Source organism: Corythoichthys intestinalis, chromosome 5, assembly GCF_030265065.1.
Source record: "Corythoichthys intestinalis isolate RoL2023-P3 chromosome 5, ASM3026506v1, whole genome shotgun sequence".
In the NCBI taxonomy this organism is placed as follows: Eukaryota; Metazoa; Chordata; class Actinopteri; order Syngnathiformes; family Syngnathidae; genus Corythoichthys; species Corythoichthys intestinalis.
Genome location: NC_080399.1, coordinates 53,964,084 through 53,986,136, shown reverse-complemented (window position 1 = coordinate 53,986,136; position 22,053 = coordinate 53,964,084). Strand labels below are relative to the sequence as shown.

The following is a 22,053-nucleotide window of genomic DNA, read 5'->3' as shown; positions in this document are numbered from 1 at the left end:
TAATACTCAGGTGCGACTTATAGTCCGAAAAATACGGTACCTTCTTTTCATGGCTGGGTTGAAACAAAAGCGGTTGCGCGACGTCTGTAAACAGGGGTTTCCAGGGTAAAACAGACAAATTAAAAATAGTTTGGGGGCTTAATGCGCCATGAATGTGCTATGGCAGCATATAGATATGTTGTTCTATCGAACACAACAGTTGTTTTGGCTTAAAATATAGCAGTTTCTTTTAAAGAGGAGTGCAAGAGCAGAAATTTTTTCAGTCTTGTCTGTGTTTTCCGCCATAGACAAGTTTCCGAGGTACTTCCGCTTTACTTCCCTATGTCTGCCTACAACTTCCTTTTTCAATTTATTTTACCTTTGACTTCAATGGCGCTGGAGTGGCATCACTCACTAAAAACCCTGAAAAACCACGATTTCGATATACCACATCCTTCTGCCATCTCGACATGGGAAGACAACATAAAGAAGTGGCTGACACAAGTAAAATTTTATTGTATTTTATTGACTCTATGGCTGTGGATGGAAACGCCATCTGGGAAGCGCTGAGGCATTGCAGTACCCGCACAGCCACAAAGTTGGATGTCTCCTTATACACGAACACGGGAATTTTGTCTTCGTGAAGGCGGATGTAGAACCTAGCCAGCCTCAATGCTCCGTACCAAAAACCATGGATGCCGGTAACACCGGAGGGAGACTGAAGGCTGTACATGTATGAAGGGTATGTGCTCTAAAAATACAAAACCTAAAATCTGGCGCATGAAACGACTTGTTGCCCTTGCTATTATATATTACCATGATGATTGTGATTGTGATCTTTGATATTATTTACTACAACTACTGCTGCTAGCCTGTAGCTTAATCAGTACGTGTTGGATGGCACTGCATAAAAGCAAGTGTTACAAGTTTTTTGTTTGTTTGTTTACAGGTGGAAAACGCTGCTAGGCAAGGGAAGACAACTTGACTTGTATGTTGATGGACATATATCGAGACTACGTCATTCTCCCTGGGGTGGGGGGTTCGAGGCTGGGGCTCGCCTTGAAGTGGACCGTAAGCTCGATCCTGAGATCCAACTACCAACTTTTTAACTGCATCAACTTTAGGATACGCTATTGGAGCTGGAATTACCAAAGACAGTGGGAGAAAGCCCGTCTGAATACCGCTGAAGGTCTTGTAGGGTCGGGTGTCGAGTGAAAGTTTGGCTCCCTTAAGCTCTGCTGTCTGATATCAAATTCCTAGTATGCTCAACCTTTGTTAATATTTTTCTTATCATTTTATAAATTGTGATTTATTCACCAATTTTGCACATGCAACAATCATTTTAAATAAAATAACGGAATCATGTTGTCCAAATGTTTTTATTGTGATCATTAGCTGCAATAAAAAAGAATGACATACTATTTTTGTTTATCTGTGGCAGAAAACACAGGCAAGGCTGAAAAAGCAGTTGCTGCTCTTGCACCCCTCTTTAAAATAAATTGCTGTATTTTCATCCAAAAGAAGTGTTGTGTTTGATAGAGCAATATGTCTATATGCTGCCATAGCAGGTTCATGGCGCATTAAGTCCCCGAACTATTTTTAATTTGCCCGCTTACCTTGAAAACCCCTGTTTACAGACGTTGCGCAACCGTTGTTTCAACCTAGCCATAAAAAGAAGGTAAGTATTATTATTCGAAATGGCTGTCATTTTTAGCTTGGAATCATTAATTGATGTCTTATATTTAGTTTTTTTTTTTTTTTTTTTTTTAAATTACAAATCACGTCACAATGAAAAAATTAGCATCTGTAAAAAAGTCATGATATCTACCGCATAACTGTCTCTTGTATTTTTTTTGTTACTGTCGCATTTTCCCCAATATTTTAGATGATAAATAATCGATCCAAACAAAGAAAAATTGAAGAAAAAGAAAAAAAACGTTTAATGAGTAAATATATGGAAATGAAAATCTCGACCACTCCTTGTTGTCTGCGATTTCTGCATCACGGTCTTCATTATATTACCATGTTTCGCCCATAAAATCCCCCAAAAATCCAGCTGTAGCCATTCACAGCTGTGTCTTGACACTCGGTGATACATGCTACATGGAGTTTTGGATCGAAAAGAGCTAAGTAATAATATCTCATTAAAATCACGGTTTCTTTAATTATGCTCTCTCATGCGCTCACCTCCAGTTAGGGTTTTTCTGTTCATTTTTTTTTTAAATGCCCTCCTGTTAAAAATTTTTCTTCCCCCAGAAAATTGAGATTTTAAGCCATCACACATGCATATAGGACAATTTTGAAATTTGGCCAAATTGGGGGTCTCAGAGCGGAACTTCAAGTCACCTGAGTGTTTTCCGCCATGTACATACCTTGCAGTATTTCCTTGTAACAACAAAATCCATGTCTGCCCTTCTGCATTCGGAAAATGTAATACAATGTGTAATTTCATCTCATTTTGGTCACTCAAGTGGCCGGCGTATCAATCTATACCACACGTCAACACAGGCTGACAGGTTGGCCCCTCATACAATCTCATTTACGTCTCATCGACGTCATGCTGAATCCAATAAAAGAGATTCCGTGAGTTCCTCTGCTTTAATTTTGCAGTTTTAACTTTGTCAAAACACTGCTTACTTCAACCGTAATTTATGTTGTTTTTTCTGAACCGGAAGTTCGAGGTAGACATTGTCCAAGACGGCGTCGCCCATATTTCGCTCAGGAAACTTGTCCATAGTTGAGATTTAAAGTTACATTTCAATATACAGACCATTTGCGAAAGAGAAAAAAAAAAAAGAATTTTAAAGAAATGGTGAAGTTAACTGTCAAAATCATAACATTTTCCATGATCAATTTTTTTTTTTTTTTTTTGCAAAACATGTTGTTTCTTCTAGATGAAGTCTTAAACCCCATGATAACAGCTGCCCACCAAGATGGTCGCTTCCGGCTCAACATCACTGGACCAGAGTTAACTGTAAAGAAACACCTCAGATTAATATGACAAATGTACAATATAAATGACCAAAACTATGTGAAATAAGCTTTAGAATTCCTGTGAATATGATTTCAGGAACTTTTCAAGACAGACCTCTCTACAAAGATGCCTGATTTTTTCAGAAAGGTAAAGTGGTCAGTGTTCTGTCCAACAGAGGTGGGTAGTATTACGTTACATTTACTCCTCTTCCTCCTCTAGTCCTAATTTATTTAATGACTTTTTCTTGAGTAGATTTGTGAAAAGGTAACGCAACTCTTACGCCGCTACTATGGGCTACTCTAGAGTTGTTGCATTTTTCCTCTTTATACTAATCACACAAGGTTTGCATAGGGACGGTAGGGACAAAACACTACCAACTTTACAGAATGCTCAAATTGTCCCCACCAACTTTTAAGCAACCTTATTTGCATTTTATAATGTGTTCAGTTATATTGGTCATTTAGATTGTCGTCCCATATCTTGCAACAAATTGACCCTACCATTATCAAATGAATTATTTTCATTATGTTCAGAATTATATTTGCCTCTTTTTCACTTGCTGAATGTGCCAGTCCAAACCCACCAAACACACGTTCCATTAGCTGATGACTTGACCCACCCCTGACACACACATACGCTTACACTCACACAGCCCCGACAGAAATACATGTCGACAACATGCTGCCTCCTTTGAAGAGGAGGGATATTAGATTTTTTTTTTTTAAACAGCAGCAGCCACTGTAAGTAATCTAAAAATATGCCAATGTTGAGTAGGTGGGAAACACACCACTAATTTCGCTACTGAAAGTACGACCTGCATTAGAGTTAGCATAATATTAAACTGTGTGAATTTGCTAAACTGCAAAACTTGGGTAGGAAGCCGCTATATTTCCTCAAACGCACGTTTGATTGGCTGATGACTTGACCACCATTTTGTTTTCTTGATTTCGGTGAAAAATGACAGACTTTTAGATGTATGGGCCTAATAAGAACAAATGGTAATATATACTAAAAGTAAGTGGAAGAATATGATGCATTTATCTCTTAACTAGCGTTTGAAACTCAAAACAAAATGAAAAAAAATATTCGACTAGATTTAAGAAAAATGATCAGATTAAGACATTATACAGTACAATTTGCAGTTTGAAAGTTAGTACAAGTCAGTATAGATTTATTTTGCATTAATCATTTAACCTATAAATTAATTAGGTTCTTATTGGTGAGAAATGTAGCCTTGACTGCCGTTCACCCAATCTGTTTGGTCTTATTAATGTCCTGTCCCCAGCAAAAAGTGTATATGAAGCTTATGCTGTTGTATCATCCCTACCATTATTGGGACCAAACCTACGCCCTTGTAATCACATGTAACAATACAGTGACATGACAACACACAAGCTTGCAATCGAAAGTCCTATGAGCACAGCGGCATGTTCAATCAAATGGCACCCTAAAGCACCGTTAAAAAAAAACCAATTTCACCTAGAGCGCTGCCATCAACATTACTCAAAGGCGCAGATTTCAACCTTCCTCCCAGGTTTTTATTTGGCACCAATAGACCATGGAAAACCAGAGATACGATCGTTTTAATTTTATAGTTGGAAATATTTTTTCTTCACTGGAGGGCACCTTGATGGGTAATTTCTCATTTCTGTCAATTTTTGTAATTGGAATGTAATGATTTTTGTGCATTTTTTGACCTAATATGGTCATGTAACAGGTTTTAGTACAGTATAAAAATGATAGCTCATAAAGCTGATATTCTACTGAAAAAAAAAAAAATATAACATTGTTTAAAAAAATAGAGACATTATAAGCAGTTACTCATTACTTTTCACCTTTCACCTTTTTCCTTGTACTTGAGAAATTTTTTGTATAACTTTTTTTTTTACTTTGATTTGAGTAATACTAGTATTATTTTGAAATAAACTTACTCTTACTTGAGTAAACTTTTGCCCACAATAGCCAACTCTACTGTCCACTCCCAAGAACAAACAACTAAATATGCTTGTTAACAGTAGCGCTGCAACAATTAACCGATTAACTCGAGAAATTCTGTTAGAAAAAACATGCTTCAAACCAAATTTTGCTGCTTCGAGGATTCATTTCATTAGAGTGGAGTTATAATGGTTTGCTGGGAGAGTGTTTGCAGTTAGTTGTATTGATTTGGGTAGGTACACTGCCCTCCAGTGGCAACAGTGAATATGCCATAACTGGTCTAAAATGGCTGAATCCAGCTGCTCCTTATTAAGACCAACATAAGATACGTTTTTTTTTTTTAGCTAATATGTTCGTTTATGCATTCGTTCTTTATTTTAGAAGTCTACCAGTTTTTTGTGGAAATATGTGTTTGAACAATTTGTTAAGAGCATTGTTTAAAAAAAATCATTTTATAGCATTTAAGCTAGCAGACTTTTGCTACACAAGTTAGCCAATTGTTCCTTTGTGCGTAGATCCTTATTTATTCATTTTTCTTTTTTTTTTATATATATCATTTGAGGTTAAGATCAGGTTTTTAAATGCATTTATTGCTCTTGTGAAATGAAAGTGCAATTCTCCATAGTTTGAAGAAACACTCAGGAATGTTATTTTGTATTCGCATATAATGCTCGTTTGAAAGTGTAATCTTAGCAAGCCAAATAAACTATTATTGCAAGCATAAACACTTGTTTATTTGTTTTACATATCCTAAAAAAATTCTGCGACGCATTAAATATTTGTAATCCGATTACTCGATTATTCGAACTAACTAAACAATAGATTAATCGATTACCTAAATAATGGATACCTGCAGCTCTAATGACCCCCCGCCCCCCTCCCAACCCCCAACCATCCTGGATGTCACTACAATTTGCCTTGTTGTGTGTTTGTGTGTCAAGTTCCTCACGGAAAGCAGTTTTCCCGAATTACATGTGTGGAGTTCTTCTGTGCCCTTTCTTAACACCTCCACTTTTGGGACAGCTGTCTGGGTTGAGGTCTCTGGTCAACTCCGGTGTGGAAGTCAAGACATCCTATTTTTTCAGACAGTAAGCTTGTCAAAAAAATCTTTTGAATAAGACTTAAAATAAAGAGTATGGACATTTTCAATAACTTACCGGTACTTTCAAATTAATCAACCCCTAAAGTTCAGGATTTTTTTTTCACTCATTTTTAAAAAAATATGTGGATAATATTTCCCAAGTGCTAAATTTAGAAGACACAGATTGGCATTTTTTGGCCTTACTGGTGTTCAAAATTAAATGTGACGTGGGGAAGTCTAAAATTGGCTCGAGGTCTACCTCCTTTTTCTGTTGCTGGCTCACTTAGAGATGTGTCATTTGCAAATTTTATAGGGTTGTCTCTTTTGCAGCACGCATGTATTCAGTATAACATAAATAATAAAGGAGTTGAAACCTTAAGATCACACTGCAAAAACACACTTTAAAAATAGTTAAATTCCCTTGTTTTCAGACTGTTTAAATCTACTAGAAATAAGTAAAATTATCTGCCAGTGCTCCAAAGACCTGTATATGTATATCTAATGTAGCAAATTTTACACAGATATGTTGAAATAAGAGAAATACGTAGCTAGAAATAAGCTTAACAGACTTGTTTTAAGCAATAAATTAGTATATTTGACCTTTAAAAAAGCTTGGTCGTCAGAAATGTTTTCATTTCAAAAATAGATATGATGAAAACATTATTTGAAAGCAATTTTTTCTTGATTTTGGGGAAAAATTACCAACTTTTAGATGTATGGGCTTAAAAAGAACAAATAGTACCGTATTGGCCCGAATATAAGACGACCCCCACTTTTTCAAGACTCAAGTTGGAAAAAAGACTTTTTGAACACCAAATTAATTTTTAGACAGAAAATAATTACAGTACATCCGAAACAAATGATAATAACAATATATTTGAGAGAAAAAGCATGTTATTTTGCCTGATTCAAATCTTAATATCTGAACATTTAAATATGTAAACTAAAGTGCAATCACATTTGTAAATGAATGGCTTCTGGTTTTTGAAATGTAAATAAACCAATCTATTGTGATAAAACAACAAAATTGCAATCACTGCATTAACCATCAAAGTGAAGTCTAACTGTAACTGTAGTAGTCTTGAAACAAATCTGAATAGGGAAAAACATTGCAATAAAATAATGCAAGCTGGTTAAACTTGAGAGTAGCTGAGATCTGTCACGACAGAACATTACTCCTTAAGTTCAGCATTCGCTTCAATGATATCTGGCTCCATCTAGCGTCGTGAATGGGTATAATGTCTAGACCGCGAATCTAAGACGACCTCGACTTTTTCAGTCTTATTTCAATGTAAAAAACACCGTCTTATATTTGGGCCAATATGGTAAGTGGAATAATCTGACGCATGAATCTGTTAACTACTCTTTAACACTTAAACAAGATGGAGAAAAGTCCTTGACTAGATTTAAGAAAAATAATCTGATTAGGACGATATAAATTTGCATTGCATAAAGACTTAATTCAGTGGCAAAAAAAGTTGTTTGCAAATTAAAAGTCCACAGGTAGAATCTTTGCAAGAGTTTTTGATTCCTCAAAGTGGCTTTGCCAAAAGTGCCTCTAGAATAGAATAGAATAGAATAGAATAGAATAGAATAGAATAGAATAGAATTGAATAGAATAGAATAGAATATCCCTTTATTGTCATTATATAGTTGTACAATAAAATATATCAAATTTGTATCACCAACTCCTTTGTGGACTTGATAAGTGAATAAGGTTTCAAATTGGTGGATTTATAACCACTATATGACCACTGATACCATACACTAGTGGCATTGTCATAGTAGTGTCAGAGGATGAGACAACTGTTTCAAGGGAAAGACAACACCTATTGTCGTACAGATTAAAAAAAATATTACTTTTGTATGCTAACCACAAATTTTATTCTTACCTCTGATAATGTATAAAAGATCATTTTTAAACACAAAAAAAGGACACCACTTATGGGTGCAGTCATTTTGTAATCTCAGTTATACCCATGCTTACAGACTGGATATTAATGATGTAACAAGGAAGGGCAGGTAATTTGGGATCCTCACACTTAATTGGTTAAAATTTTATCGGCTTCAATAAAATGCTGTATTTCCCCATTAACTCATCAAGCACCTTGTTCATACTGTACATATTTTAGAAGTCAAACATTGAATGCCAAAGATATTTGTACACATTTATCAGTTTGTTTTTTGTTTATGAACGGGCATCTGAAGCTGTGCTGCTGTTCCAATTCCAAGCTCACAGACTAGGTTAATGAGAAAAGCATTTTGAGCACAGAAATGCATCATTTTAGATTTGAGATCAGCATATGTTGCAGCTTATGAAGAGGATATGTTTGTGCATACAGACTGGAAGTCAGAAGATTGAAGATTACAACAGCATCACAAGCACTACGTTCATTCTTGTAAATTACAGCAAATAAATTATTATTTTGCGATCAAAATCCATTCTTAGATTTTTTTATTCGCAACTTTAGACAACGAAACAACTTGAAACAAGTTGCAATTCACTGTTCTGCTAGTTAGTTCCCTTGCCGGAAATGTTTTTCCCGGAGAAGCGTTTGAATTTTGTAAAAATTCCATATGTTTCACTGCCAATTACTAATGAAAAGAAAATGATATTATTTCTTATGATGGATTTAGTGTATCTGAAATAGGCAACATATTGTGGGCCTTGAAAGACCTGTCTAAAATCACTAGGACCTCCAGGTTGTTTTTCCTGAAAATGGTGGAATTGAATGAGTTAGAATAATTATAAACAGGCCCATTATACACAAATAGCTGAAATCTACAGCTGTCTGTTCGGGATTAGACATAACCAAGGAAATGGCTGATCAATCATGCACAGTGAAAATGGATTTTCTCAGATAAATGTTTTTGTCATGTTGCTGTTATTTTTTGTGTGTGTGTGCGCAGTTCAAAACTACTGATGTCACAGCTTCTTATGCCAACAAAAATGTCTTACTTCACGCCAAATCATCACAGTAAGTTGATTTTCGTTTCTCATCCATTTTCATGATTAACATATCTTTGCTCCATCCAAGTGGGTTGTAACGCATTACATTTACATTGTTACGTTCTTCTTAAGTAACCTTTTGAGAAAAATGTACTATTAAGAGTAGTTTTACCACGCCATACTCTTACTTACTTTGTGAAGAAGAAATGCTATTCTTAAGGGTCATTTATGCTTCTGTGTTGCGGTGATGGCGGACCTACGCCATTAACGCAGACCCCATTTACGACCCGACACCGTAGCCTGACGTGCACCTCCACAAAATCCTGACTACGCGTCACTTCAACGCAGGGTAACGGGACGTCCATGGACAGTGATTGGTCTGCTCAGAACGTTGTTTCCGGTTCAGCACGAAATCACCGCCATTTACAAACATTCTTGTGCTACACGCAAAAATGGACCAAGCCCACGAGAGGATCATTGAAGAGGTCTGCAAGTACGACCACCTGTACAATATTTTGTCAAGGCGTTATAAAGATTGCCAAATGGAAGTGGAAGGAGATTGCTGAAAATACGGGGCTGGAAGTCAGCGAATGCATTAAAAAAAATGCAAGAACTTCAGAGACAAGTATGTGCGAGTTCGGAAGTGAATGGCCACACGAAGCGGTGACCAGGCCGGCCAAAACCTGCTGGCAAAAAATTGTTTCCACCACCAGACATCATCAGCGCCATTGGGGAACCAGAAGGACCCATTCCTCATTGATTGAAAAAGCGACTTTAAATGGCCTCAAATTGATCCCTCTCAAAATTATATATATATATATATATATATATATATATATATATATATATATATATATATATATATATATATATATATATATATATATATATATATGTATATATAATAAAAATTTAATATAATTTATAATATAATATATATAATATAATATAATTTAATATAATAAAAACTTGTTGAGTTTCGAAGGACTATCAAAAGAGTACCTATGTGGTAAAGCAGGGTTCACCAAATCTGGATCTCGAGGTCGTGTTTTCCATGTCGCCCCCTCCTCCAACACACCTAGAGTGGTATGAAAAAGTATCTGAACCTTTTGGAATTTCTCACATTTTTGCATAAAATCACCATCAAATGTGATGTTTTTTGTCAAAATCACACAGATTAAAAAACAGTGTCTGCTTTAACTAAAACCACCCAAAAACGTATAGGTTTTCATATTTCAATTAGAATAGTGTGCAAACAATGACATCACATTTAATATTTTGTGGCCCCGCCAATGGCAGCAATAACTTCAACCAGATGCTTCCTGTAGCTGCAGATCAGTCTGGGACATTGATCACGACTAATCTTGGCCCATTCTTCTCTACAAAACTGCTGTAGTTCAGTCAGATTCCCGTGATGCCTGGCATGAATTGCTGTCTTTAGGTCATGCCAAAGCATCTCAATGGGCTTCAAGTCTGGACTTTGACTTGGCCACTCCAGAGCATGTATTTTGTTCTTATGAAACCATTCTGAAGTTGATTTACTTCTGTGTTTTGCATCATTGGCTTGTTGCAGCATCCATCCTCTTTTTAGTTTCAACTTTCTGACAGATGGCCTCAGGTTTTCCTGCACAAACATCCTGGTAAACTTTTGAATTCATTCTTCCATTAATGATTGCAAGTTGTTCAGGCCCTGAGGCAGCCAAACAAGCCCCAAATCATGATGCGTCCTCCACCATGCTTCACGGTGGGGATGAGGTGTTGATGTTGGTGAGTTGTTCCATTTTTCGTCCACACATGACGTTGTGTGTTACACCCAAACAATTCAACTTTGGTTTCCTAAGTCCACAAAATATTTTGCCAAAACTTCTGTGGCGTGTCCAAATTCCTTTTTGTGAACATTAAACAGGCAACAATTTTTTATTTTTTTAAGACAGCAGTGGCTTCCTTCATGGAGTCCTCCTATGAACACCATTCTTGGCCATAGTTTTACAAATAGTTAATGTGTGCACAGAGATATTAGACTGCGCAAGTGATTTGTGTAAGTCTTTAGCAGACACTTTAGGGTTGTTTTTTTACCTCTCTGAGTATTCTGCGCTGAACTCTTGGCCTCATCTTTGGTAGACGGCCACTCCTTGGGAGAGAAGCAACAGTGCCAAACTCTCTGTATTTGTAGACAACTTCTCTGACTCTCGATTGATGAACATCCAAACTTTTAGAGATGGTTTTGTATCCTTTCCCTGCTTTTTACAAATCAACAATCCTTGATTGCAGGTCTTCAGACAGCCCTTTTGACCGAGCCATGATGCACATAAAACAATGCGTCTCATCAAGACAATTCTTACCAGGTGTGCATTTTATAGTGGGCAGAGCAGCTTTAAACGACTCATCAGTGATTGGGCACTAGGGGTCGCGTTAACCGAATATTTTCCGTCGTTAACCGATTTTTTTAAATGGTGACGGAAAAAACTGAAGTCCACCTGTCATTTTGACTGGTTGCAATTCACACCCCAGACCACAGGGTGGCGAGTAAGCATATTAATTAGCTATTGTCTCTCTTGATGCATGACGTCGTTGGCCTTACTCTGAAAAATGTCAAGGCAACTGAGTGTCCAAAGTTTCTTCAAAAAGCCCCAAAACGACGATGGTGTTGATAAAAGAGGTGAAAAAACAGGGACTGCACAAGCGGGCACGCAATTCAAGTCCATGCGCACCAGGAGGAAGGTGTAAGACTCCGTTCAGGCCACAGCAGGTGAACCGTTAATTTCATTGTTCCATAAGGTAGCCTACCTACTGGGGCCACAGTCAGCTGTTTTTGTCACTGCGGAGAAAAAGTTACATATTCATCTGCTTGATGTGTGATGGCACAGTGTGGATTCTCTGTTAAGCTAGTTCGGACAGAATATTAATTTAAAATGAATGAAAACTAAATACTGTTGAATATGTTGAAGTGGTATGCAATGTTAAGAGTCTTGTTAGCTCGAATGGCTGTGTCCAGCCGCTGTAGCTCTGCTGCTCTCTGTGATCGCTCTATTCAAGCCGGAACACGCGCGGCTCTTAAGTGTCTCTGTCACGTGACTGTGTAGTAGCCGCTAACGCGCTCGGCCAAATGGACACACAAGTACGGAAGGTAAATTATGCCAAACAAAGGGTCACCACAATGTCATTATCATCATTTAAAAAATTTAAGTGACGGGTAAAAATAGATTATGATCGGATTTTTATGACCCTGTCAGTCAAAATGACAGACAACGAAAAAGTCTAGCTCAACCTCTGTTGGGCACACACCTGACTTATATTGTTTGTTATAAATTGGTTTCAATTCTTCTTAAAGTCTCCTTAGGGCAGAGGGTTCACTATCCTAATTTTTTCCCCCCTTCTGTCATTGTTTGCATGCTATCCTCATTAAAATATGAAAACCTATAAATGTTTGGGTGATTTTAGTTAAAGCAGACACTGTTTTTACATTTATGTGATTTTGAAAAAGATCGGCTCACTTTTGATGTTGATTTTATGCAGAAATGTTCAGGTTCAGATACTTTCTCATACCACTGTAGATCAAATAATAAGGATCATGATCAGGCTTCTGGAGAGCTTTCTGATGACATAATGATTTGATTGAGATGTGTTAGGGGAGAGAGACATGGAAAACACGACAGGATAGGTGGGCTCGAGGTCCGGATTTGGTGAACCCTGCGGTATACATTTCGCAGGGGATAGGCACCAGTCCCACTACAAATCGTCTCAGTGCTTTTCAGAAACGCGTGCCAGTCATGTTATCTAACTCACAGGAGTCTGCGCTGTCATGATTATTTGTGTATGGCCATAAAGCTGCAACCAAGGGGCGGGGCCGACCGCACAACCGAGGTTAGGTGTGTTAGTACATTGTTAATTATTTAGCATGCACTGGAATGAAAGTCATTTATACAAATTGTAATTGATGTGTCCATGCAGGCACCTCGAAAGTGCTAAGGATGGGTTACTTTTTCTATGGCGTTATATTTGTGCCTTTATCTTTCTAGCCATAAGTTCAAAGAGTTGTAGAATGTTTTAATTTAATTCTTGAACTCCGGTGATATTGAAATCGGGTGAAAGTGGCCCAGAACTTTACCAAGGTCAAACTTTTGAATCTTGCAACAAGCCTGGATGCTAGATACTAATCAGTGATAATGTATTTCTTCCTTCAGGGTTGTTACACTAAAGGCTGAATTGTACCAAAATCCTTTGGTAAGTGGATTGCAATGATCTGTTCATAACCACTAGGTTCATTGTTGTATGCTTTATTTATATATTACAACTTAAAACAGTTCCATTTGTGTGTAAATATAAGGTAACAGACATAATTTGGTGTTCAAGTAAAGAATTATGGCACATCCGTTTGTAAAACTGTCTAGTTGAACCTTAGTCAAATGAAGGCAGTGCTATGGCCTTGTGACTGGCCCAATGGTTACTTGGACTAAAGAAAGCAAAAGTATTCTGGATTGGGTTGTTCACTTGCAGAGGCAGCTCTTCATTTTTCTTCAGCTTAGTCAGAGTTTGGAGTTTGTGCCAGCTATCTTAAGCAAATGCTGATAATGCGGATAATAATTAATTGGCTAAATCTAATCAGTGCACATACTGTAGCGGTGCTTTTGGCTTTGACATATGGGTTGTTTCTCAATATGCGTTCTTCACCTACATCTGTTTTTTCGGGCTTAAACGTAATCAGTGTCAGACCAATGTTCCAATTCAAAAGTTTGCATCTGGCCAACACCGATCGAACGTATTCTTTCCCGCCCATTTCATCAAGGATGCATCGGTGCTGACTTGTGTGGACTTTTTGTTTTTGTTGTTGTTAGGAATTTTTATTAACAACAAACTTGATGCACTTGGTATTGAGAAACGGTCATGTAGAGCTCCCATGCAGTCTAACGGTTGAATTCTGGTTGTTACAAAATTTGGTTTTTTGCTCAACAGGCAGCATTTAAATACAAAATTGCCCATTTTACCATGAAATCTTCTAGGCGGTGTAATATCATATTTATATGGACGAGCAAATAATGAGTATCCAAGCAATATACTGTATGTCAATTTACCATTTTGGGTTCCCTTCAATGTATTATAGCCTTCTTGCCATCTGCGTAAGTAGGATAAATACATTGAAGGAACATAAGCATATACATTGAGAAGCAGAAGTATTTGCACCCCTTGTGATTTTGCAAGTTCACCCGCTTAGAAAATAGGTTGAGGTCTGACATTTCAATCATAGATGCATTTCCACTCATAGAGACATAATCTAAAAAAAATCACACTGTATGATTTCTAAAAATAATTTATTTGTAATTTAATGGGGTTCATAAGTATTTGTACCCCTGCAATTCAGCAATAATTATGACACTCAAAGAATTGTCAGTCTCCCTTAAAAAAAGTCCACCTTTACCCTATGAGTAACACACCTACCACCTGTTTAAGCTCATTATTGTCATCTCTGCACCTCACAGTCAGTCATAATCCGACTGCTACTACAGGCAAGACCAAAGAGGTTTTTCAATGTAAAATCTCTCCTGGTGGGGCTTCACTCATAATGAGAAGTGAGGGCTCAGCCTAGAACTACACGACAGGAGCTGGTCAAGGACCTGAAGAGAGCTGGATGCACAGTTTCAAAGGCTACTGTCGGTAGAACACTACGGTGCATTGGTTTGAAATCATGCATTGCTCAGAAGGTTCCCCTGTTGAAGCCAGCACATGTGAAGGCTTGTCTGAGGTTTACCAGGGACCATCTCAATGATGCAGAGGGGTCATGGGAGAAAGTCATGTGGTCAAATGAGACCAAAGTAGAACTTTTTGGTGCAAACTTTACTTGTCGTGTTTGGAGGAAAAAGAAGGATGAGTACAATCCCAAGAACACCATCCCTACTGTGAAGTCTGGGGTTGGAAACCTCATGCTTTTTGGCAAAGGGGACAGGACGACTGCACTGTATAAAGCAGAGGATGAATGGTGATATTTGTGATGTCAGATTTTGAGCCACAACCTCCTTCCCTCAGTCAAAGACTTGAAGATGAGTCGTGGCTGGATCTTCCAACGTGACAATGATCCAAAGGACACAGCCAAGCTGACTATGGAGTGGCTATGTAAAAAGCATATCAAGGTTCTGGAGTGGCCTAGCCAGTCTCCAGACCTTAATCCAATAGAAAATCTTTGGATGGAGCTGAAACTTTGTGTTTGTCAATGACAGCCCCAAAACCTGAAAGTTCTAGAGATTTGTGTGGAGGAATGGGCCAAAATCCCTGTTTCCATTTGTGAAAACCTGGTGAAGAACTCCAGTGGAAATGCATCTGTGATTAAAATTTCAGACTTCTACCTATTTTCTAAGTACTGTAGGTAAACTTGCAAAATCACAAGGGGTGCAAATACTGTACTTCTGCTCCTCACTGTATATATTTATTTGCAGACTTTGCTCAGTGATTCAATGATTTTTCCTTTGGGCCTCTGGGTAGTTGATGACCTCAAATATATACATAGCTGACTACTGTAATAATATTCAGGATGAGACATTTGAATCATTCACTCTTTCGGAACACATGTGTTTAAGCTTTGATTCTGAGAGACCTGACAAACTCAACTACCTTTTTGTGATTTACCTTTTTAGTCAGATCAAGGACAACTGGATTTCATCCAAGAAGCTGTGATGAAGATAGGCATCCCCAAAGTGTTGTCTGGTAAGAACGCAATATACCATTTTAATGTTCTTTAGTACTGAAGATTACGAGTTGTGCATGCTCATAGATGACCAGAGTTATCTTGCCATACATTCACCAGTTTTATATATAATGATATTTGCCCACATACTTTATGTCCAGGCTCAGAATTGTTATCTACTCATTTGCTATGTGACTGAACTCTTTACTATCCTTCCATAACAACAAAAACGCACATGGAGCGGGACAGAAAGGCAAAGAAACATGTTCATTTTCTTTACATGTTACTGTATAATGGACTGCGGCCTTCTTCTGTTTGCTGTTCCAGTGCTTGAAACACAAATCACTAGACTGTTGAACAAGCAGGGAGTACACCTCTTTGACATCTACAACCCAGAGGTGCTTCCTCGGGATGTAAGTTTCATTTGACATACATTATTTTGTCATATACCTATTCGTTGTGCAATTTTCATAATTATTACTGTATTATTATTTTCTGCTCAGGGATTTGTGATTATACAGATGGACTTTGGGTTCCCTCATCACCTCCTTGTCGACTTCCTTAAGATGACACTGCAGCAAACAGGCCAACCTCAGGAATAGGGGATCAAAAATTGAACACGAAGTTTAGGAACATTTAAAGTACCGTATTTTCCGCACTATAAGACGCATCAGAGTATAAGGCGCACCTTCAGTGAACGGCCTATTTTAAAACAGCTTTCTTATATAGGGCTCTTTGCCTTATAGAGAACAGTAGTAGTAGTAGTAGTAGTAGTGGTGGTTAGGATTGCGTTTTACATACACGAGATGTACGTATGAGGTGCTGCGCTAAAGGGAATGTCATCCCATGATTAACCAATATTGATCCATATACAAGGCGCATTGGATTATATGGTGCACTGTCTGCTTTTGAGAAAATTGAAGGCTTTTAGGTGTGCCTTATAGTGCAGAAAATACAGTACCTCAACCTAGTTTTGCAGGTAGCACTGCAATTTGTATATACATTAGTACAGTTGTATGTTTATTTGTGTGATTGCATTGGTATTAGGGTTAATATAGCAATACTTAGCTTGGTAAAAGTTTTTAATTTCCTTGTTTGATTCTTATTGACTAATCTTAAAGGGGAACTGAAGAGGTTTTCAGATTTCGCTCTTAAGTGTTTTACTCAGTTGAATTTTATTAAATGCGTCATTCGCTCTCTCAAAAAGTCACTTAAAAAAAAAATAAATAAATAATTGACCGCGTAGTTTTTGAGTTATGGCCATAGCAACACCATAGCAACGAGGGACGCGCCGTCCTGCCGACCCCTACCTCGTGACGTAACTTCCAGGAAGCCTCGCCACCACTCTGAACACGGAAATATAGCACCACGCCATCCTCGCCATATATTGCAAACATTTTCTGGGTTTTACTCGCGGGATTCGTCATGCCATCTCGATGTGTAGCGATATGAATTACTCACAGGAAGACTCGAGACTCTAGGAGTGGTCCAAAAAAAAACTTCCCCTGCAAAGGTTTGGACCGTTTTTGTTAGCATGCATACAGGTCCCCAATCGGCTCATTGTTTTCATCATTTCAGCCACGACAGCTTTGAAAACCTACAACAATGCAACCTTGGTTTTCCAAAGACGTAAGTAGAACATTAATGGCTTTTTTTTTTTTTTATAAACGAGGGAGACTCCTACTGCCAGTTTGTTGAAGTGCGACATTTTTTTTTTTTGCTGTTGGCCTGTCGTAAGTAGATAGGTTGGCTGACATGTCGTCTACTCATGTGATTTTATTACTATATCAATAGGTGTTATGTAAATTCAAATGTCCCCAGCACCAAATAGGTCCTTGGCTCGTTGTTTTTTTTATATTTCAACATCAAGGTCTGCCTATTTGAAGAGGGAACAATAGCATCAAATAGATGCTGGTATGACTGGGGCATTATTATTTGATCACCAAGAAATTATTATTAAATTAAAATTAGGATTCATCCAATATTTTCATGCTGCTGTGATTTTTTTTTTTCCTCCAGGAAGCCAAACATATAAAATTAAGTGGCGGAAACCCTCAACACGATGAAAAAAGCGTTGCAAGTCAGTTGCCACCCAGTTTCCCAAAATCAAGAGAGAGTGGGTCGAGTCATATGATGACCGAAGTGATGCGGTGTCCAGCGATGACGACTGAAGAGATCCTATGAGGCCTGCCAGATGCTGAATTTCTTCCGTCTGCGACATCAGATGACGATGATTTAGGAGAAATAAATGTAGCAAATTTTGATGACATGAAATCATAAACTAGTCATATATACAGTACACATTTTTTAAAAGAAAAATCAAGTTACCTTCGTATTTTAATGATAATGCATTATCTTTGTATAGAGAACACTTCATGCTACAGAAAAGAGTAAATTCATATTTCCCACTGCCATTATCATTTTTCAATGTTGCGCTAGTCCGTTGCTATCCTAACTTTGTGTTGCTTACTAAAATTATGCTCTTTGATGTGTGCCGTTGTGTGCTTGGTATAACATGTTGTGTCACAATCTGACAACGAAAGCTAATGCTGATTCAACATAAACCTGGTATCATTATTGCGGCCTATTGAATATTTTTTCAGAATGTAATATAATTACAATATTTTATATAACAATAGAATACATTAAACAGTCAACAAAATGTGTCAATGTTGTTAACAATTTATGGTTTTATTTTTTTTAATGAAATTCATGCCCCTGTCAGTGCTTCAGCCTCTGCAAGTTTGGCTCTCACGTCTGGGATCTCCTGATGACACAGGCATACTCTTGGAAGGGTAATTACTTGATGGTTTACAGCAACACCTGGAAAATAAAATGGTTTTGTCATTTATTTTGAAATATCAATAACATTTCATTCATTTACCCACATTTGGGCTAGCTTTACCATATTTAGATCGGTAGGAGCTGTCCCATTACCTAATATCCAGTTTTAGCTATGTGTAGAGCATGGAAAAATATACAACCATGTAATCGCATTCTAATAAAAAAAATCACGATGCTGGACTTACCACTCACTCTCCCGTTCGTGAAGTGTCGAGCTGTCAATTGGCGTCATGACGCCATCTGCTGTGTCAAGTAAATCGCTGTCATCTGACGCCTCAGGTTCAAACATGTAGGGATTAATTGTAGTTCATCTTTCCTGGGAGCCTTTGCCATCGGTAGCGTCACGAAAGAGCGATCCTGAATGGTTACCTTTGGTGGAAATATCACTGACATCGTTGTTGCTGCTATGTTAGCTGTGGGTAGTCTTCTGTTGCCTACGTCACACTTCCGGGTTTGCGAAGGGACCATTAACGGAGTGCAAAAAAAATAAAAAAACGCAAATTATCCTTACAATTACGTGTTGATAATGTCATGGTTGTTTTGAGGAACTTGTCCCAAGTTTATATTCATAAAATTACACCAAAATCCGGAAAGGTCTTCAGTTCCTCTTTAATAGAGATTTGTGTACATCATCCTCTAGTGGTTGGCCGCCATTACTGGGGTGTTTGCACACCTATAGCAGCCCAGCGTCAGTCAATGTAAACTGTTTGCTGTGTGCTGTGGGTGGCACACCTCAGCAACGGCAGACGGGGTACTTTTGGTAGTTTTGCTCATATTAGTCAATATGTTGTAATGTGTCTTGTGTTAACTTGTTGGAATTATTCATCTGGAAAAAAAAACACCATATAGACATCTTCAATGAATTCAGTGTTACATTTGATCATAAATTTCCCACATTGTTCATGTGTGATTTGGAGCCCATTTGATTGGCTTTATTCTATGTGCCCGTATGTACAAACATGTTTGGGCATTGGTTAATTAAGCACAATCAAATCGAAATAGATCAAAACACCTATGAACATTGACATTATTTAAGTATGCTATTTTGCTAAAAAAAAAAAAAAAAAAATGTTTTTTCTTTTAAATGTCTGCACCATTTCACCAACACAACTGTCAAAAACTTCATTTATTATTATTTTTTTGCTTCAGGATAAATGTTTTTAATATCGTATTAAACTGATCAAGGACCCTTATAAATAATAAGAATAAAATCATGGTAAACACCGTAATATAGGCAAATATCGCATCGCTGTCCGGAGAACAGATATTGGATCGTCATGAAATTGGTGTGTGTTCGTTGAATGGCTCCCCCTTGACCCTTATAAGTCCAAGTGCTGTAAAATGGATGAATGGACTTGACTGTAGGCTTAGTAGTGCTCTCTGTGGGAGTCATTTCCCATGAATGTGTCCTTCTGACATCCTGCTCCTCCCTTACCTCTCCATCCAGGGCCACAGAGCCTTGAGACCCTTCAAATGAGCAACTGTTTTTCCTCAGTCTTCTTTTGTCAGTGATAAAATTCCTCGCAGCAACATTCTTGACACTGTCAGGTAATGATCTAAACCAAACAAACTACAAGGTCAAGATGGACAAAAGGCCAGTTGGTACAGAGTTATAGGAGCAATATGTAAAATTTGGACTTCAATTAATTATTAAAAGGCCCTAATATTTTAATAGACATAAAAAAATAAAAACTTTTTGGGGAAATACCTCTAACACGGTTCACAATGGTTAAACCAAAATTTTCCCATTAAAAGTCTAGATTAAAAGATTGTCAACCCCTAAATGTAGTTTTGATTCGTTCAGGTTGCCAAAGCTCTATAGGTGTCATAAACTACATATTAGATTTTCCTTTTTTTTCTCTCCAGCGATGCCAACAGTAGCACTACCAGTTTCACCAATGAGATGTCACAACAATAATCACATGACTCAATTATAACTACACTCGAGATTGCCATTATATGATCATGCTGGCCTGTTCAATCACGTGGAGTCGTTAAAGCACCGTTAAAAAATGAAATATTTGACATGGAGCACTGCCCTCAACATGACTCGAAAGCAGGGATTTTAACCTTTCTTTGAGACGTGGCTGGGGCTTTCAGCATGACAATGATCCCAAACACACAGCCAGGGCAACAAAGGAGTGGCTTCGTAAGAAGCATTTCAAGGTCCTGGAGTGGCCTAGCCAGTCTCCAGATCTCAACCCCATAGAAAATTTGTGGAGGGAGTTGAAAGTCCGTGTTGCCCAACGACAGCCCCAAAACATCACTGCTCTGCATGGAGGAATTGGCCAAAATACCAGCAACAGTGTGTGAAAAGCTTGTGAAGAGTTACAGAAAACGTTTGGCCTCTGTTATTGCCAACAAAGGGTACATAACAAAGTATAGAGATGCACTACTTTTGGTATTGACCAAATATTTTCACCATTGATTTGCAAACAATTAAAACAAAAATTAAAAACAAAACAATGTGATTTTCTGTATTTTTTTTTTCTCCACATGTTGTCTCTCATGGTTGAGGTTTAACCATGTTGACAATTACAGGCTCTCTAATATTTTTAAGTGGGAGAACTTGCACAATTAGTGGTTGACTAAATACTTATTTGCCCCACTGTAAGTTATATTAATATACGCAATAAATACAAGCATCTCTGAACTATCCGGGAATTTAAAAAAAAAAAAAAAAAAAAAAACATTTGTCCAAAGACCACTCAACATTGTCTAAATAATGAAATTAAATATAAGTGAAAAAACTTTGTCAGGTAATAACAAAAATTAAAAATGGAGCCGTCATTCAAGTAAAACACTACTGCTTTTGTCAACAAGCACAACCAAACTCAACAAAAAAATGAAAGCTCCTGTGGGCTGCTTTAAGACCACATAAATAAAATAAACAGTAAAATTGGGGAGAAGGTGTAAACCTCGGTTCGTTACATTTCTCACAGTTTAATTAATGTTAACAGTAGAAAAAACATACAGGAGGACACTTTTCTCTAAGCAGCTTCCTACTCGAGTTTTGCAGGTTAGCAAGTTCACACATTTAATTGGCAACATTTAATGTTACACTAACTCTGATGCAGGTCGGACTTTCAGTAGCAAAATGGTGTGTTCCCCACTTCTACAACATTGAAGTCTTTTTACATTTCTTACAGTGGCTGCTCTTGGCTAAAAAAAAAAAAAAAACTTCCAATATCCCCAATACCTAAAGTGTGTGTGTGTGTGGGAGGAGGGCGTGACGGGGGTTGAGGTAATTAGCCAATCAAATGTGCGTTTAGGATGGGAAAAAAAAGAACCGGCACATTCAGCAAGTGAAAAGAGGTTGACTGGCACGGCCAGACTGTTCTCACTGTATTTTTCAAACACTGTGAGAATAGTCTGGGACCCAGCCCATTAATGGCCTCTCGAGCAAGAAAAAAATCAGCCATCCAATCAGATTCGTTTATTTGCGTGACGTGTTCTTAACGAGCAACGTCACTCTTCCGCGTCGGAAGTCGTCTCCACAACAACACAGATGGCGAACAGGAGAGCTGAGAATATGATCCAATCCACTGTAAAATCAGTTTTAAATTACCAAAAACACATCGACGCAAGTCATTGACAACAGTCTGTCTCGTGCT

At 37.7% G+C, this 22,053-nt stretch overlaps 1 protein-coding gene across 3 annotated transcripts in view; it reads left to right on the top strand.

The window, feature by feature from the left end:
• Positions 1 to 20,999, top strand: part of cetp (cholesteryl ester transfer protein, plasma) — a 43,892-nt gene extending 22,893 nt beyond the window's left edge. For 2 of the 3 annotated variants that reach the window (XR_009063119.1, XR_009063120.1), the window contains exons 11-20: positions 2,874 to 2,953; positions 3,050 to 3,100; positions 5,830 to 5,976; positions 8,880 to 8,947; positions 13,104 to 13,143; positions 15,546 to 15,615; positions 15,923 to 16,008; positions 16,099 to 17,108; positions 17,174 to 17,224; positions 17,615 to 20,999. Coding sequence is in view for 1 of the 3 variants with exons in the window: in XM_057835688.1 (XP_057691671.1) it covers positions 2,874 to 2,953; positions 3,050 to 3,100; positions 5,830 to 5,976; positions 8,880 to 8,947; positions 13,104 to 13,143; positions 15,546 to 15,615; positions 15,923 to 16,008; positions 16,099 to 16,197 (641 nt within the window). In the remaining 2 variants the exon portion in view is untranslated. Of the gene's footprint in view, positions 1 to 2,873; positions 2,954 to 3,049; positions 3,101 to 5,829; positions 5,977 to 8,879; positions 8,948 to 13,103; positions 13,144 to 15,545; positions 15,616 to 15,922; positions 16,009 to 16,098 lie in introns of all 3 variants that reach the window. The other variant, XM_057835688.1, reaches the window with a different exon arrangement.
• Positions 21,000 to 22,053: the final 1,054 nt, after the last annotated feature.